This window comes from Mus caroli, chromosome 5 (assembly GCF_900094665.2).
Source record: "Mus caroli chromosome 5, CAROLI_EIJ_v1.1, whole genome shotgun sequence".
Taxonomy (NCBI): Eukaryota; Metazoa; Chordata; class Mammalia; order Rodentia; family Muridae; genus Mus; species Mus caroli.
The window spans coordinates 135,309,814-135,311,900 of NC_034574.1; the positions used below are offsets into that span (position 1 = coordinate 135,309,814).

Genomic DNA, 2,087 nt, shown 5'->3' on the forward strand with positions numbered 1-2,087 from the left:
AAGCCATTGGCATCGACTGATATAGTGTGAATATATGTTAATATATGCTAATATATGCACACGTATTTGCATATACACAGACATTCACACTTGCTTTTTTTTTTTTTTTTTTTTTTTTTGCCTACAACAACTCTTGAAGGATACACTAGGTAATTCTTGGCATAAGAGAAAGGATGAGTGTGTCTTCTTGCCTACTTCCCTGTCTGTGTGGTCACCAATCACTCACCCAAATTCAAGCAGGAGAGAGGAAGGCAGTGGGGGTGGAGGCACTGGCACTCACCAAGGAGCATAGGAGGCGGCAATGAAGAAGTAGATCACCATCCTGTCAATCATGTGCAGGCAGTGCTCTACCATCCTAGGGCAGGGAGAGGAGACAGGCAGCAGGTTACAGCAGGCTACAGCCGGCGTGCCGGTGGGGAAGCCCAGCAGCACCCCAGCACTGCCTAGGGGATGAGAGACTGAGAGATGGGGTTGAGGGAGGCACCCACCCCACCCTACCCCACCCTGTAGAGAGAACTTCCCCCTCCAGCCTGTCTCTCCACCAGAGCAAGGTGCCTTTTCCAGGCTGCCTGCCATTCTGGAGGCTTCTGGAGATGCCTCGGGACCCCCATTAGGATGAACGCTAACACATCTCTGACTGTGTATGTCTGGAGTGTGTGTCCATGAGTGGGCGGGCCACAGGTACCTGAGGTGGCTCTTTTTCCATGAGACTGTGTGGAAAATGGTGGATACCACAAAGAGGCCACAGAGGCCAAGGCCGTAGATCCAAGCAGATATGGTCTCCCAGTCGTCATCGGACAGGAAGTAGAGGTTGGAGCTGCCAAGGATGCTGGGAATGATCCAGAACTGTAGGGAGAGAAGACAGATCACGGCCAGCCTTTAAAATCTTTTATAAAGATTTGTTTTCTTTTTAATTGTGTGTCTATGTGTGGGGTGGGGGAGGGGCTTGCACATGAACGCAGGAGGCAGCAGAGGCCAGAAGAGGACATTGGAACCCTAGAAGCTGGACTCTCAGATAGTTTTAAGACATCAGACAAAGGTGCTGGGAAACACACTCGGGTCCTCTGCAAGAGCAGTGTGTGTTCTCTTTTTTGTGGATTTTCGAAACAGGGTTTCTCTGTGTAGCCCTGGCTGTCCTGGAACTCACTCTGTAGACCAGGCTGTCCTCGAACTCAGAAATCCGCCTGCCTCTGCCTCCCGAGTGCTGGGATTAAAGGTGCGTGCCACCACGCCCGGCTCAGTGTGTGTTCTTAACTGCTGAAGCTCAAGGACCCTCTTTCACGTGTGATGCAGAGGGTGTGTGATACGGAGCATAGCAGCCTCGTGACGTGACTCTATGGCACTGGGTTATGCTTGTGCATGTGCAAACCTCAGCCATTGTTCGCTCTGCTTGTTTGTTTTAAATATTTTTGTTCAGTGGATGTGTGTGTGTGTGTGTGTGTGTGTGTGTGTGTGCACTTCAGTCAGAGTGCACTATCAGAGACTGAAGTCAGTTCTCTCATTCCACCGTGTAGGCCTTGGGGATTGAACTCAGGTCCTCATGTTTGTGTAGAAAGCCTTTTACCCACTGAGCCACGTCCACTGCACAGTCTCAGACTTTTGAACAGTGCCGGGGTTGGGGAACACAGAGTCCCAGGATCTCTGCACTCCCTCCCTTTCTCCTGATCAGCAGTTCTCAACCTGTGTGAGTCCAGACCATCAGAAAACACATTTTTCTCATGTTCTTAGGATCCTCCAACCATAAATTTATTTTTGTTGCTACTTTATAACAGCTTTGCTACTGAGAAGTGTCTCAGTTCCCAAGACTATCAGAACCGGGGGGGGGGGCATGTTTTCCGAAGCCACGACTCACAGGTGGAGAACCCTTGCTAGATCATGCAGCCCAAGACCTAGGCAGTACGGTACCTACCAAGCACATGAGCGACAACAGTGCCACTTAAGAAGTGAGACTTTTTATTTCAGAGTATCAGATTCCATTTTCATCTTCCCAAAACTTTTTTTTTTATTAAGAATTATTTTTTTTTAAGATTTATTTATTTATTACACATAAGCACACTGTAGCTGTCTTCAGACACTCCAGAAGAGGG

General features: G+C 48.8%; 1 protein-coding gene across 1 annotated transcript in view; it reads right to left on the reverse strand.

Annotated features, from left to right (window-relative positions):
- Mmd2 (monocyte to macrophage differentiation associated 2) overlaps positions 1-2,087 on the reverse strand; it is a 47,425-nt gene that overhangs the window by 11,025 nt on the left and 34,313 nt on the right. The window contains exons 3-4 of the mRNA XM_021162650.2: positions 686-846; positions 281-355 (exon numbers count right to left, since the gene is read on the reverse strand). Of these exons, the coding sequence (XP_021018309.1) occupies positions 281-355; positions 686-846 (236 nt within the window). The remainder of the gene's footprint in view (positions 1-280; positions 356-685; positions 847-2,087) is intronic.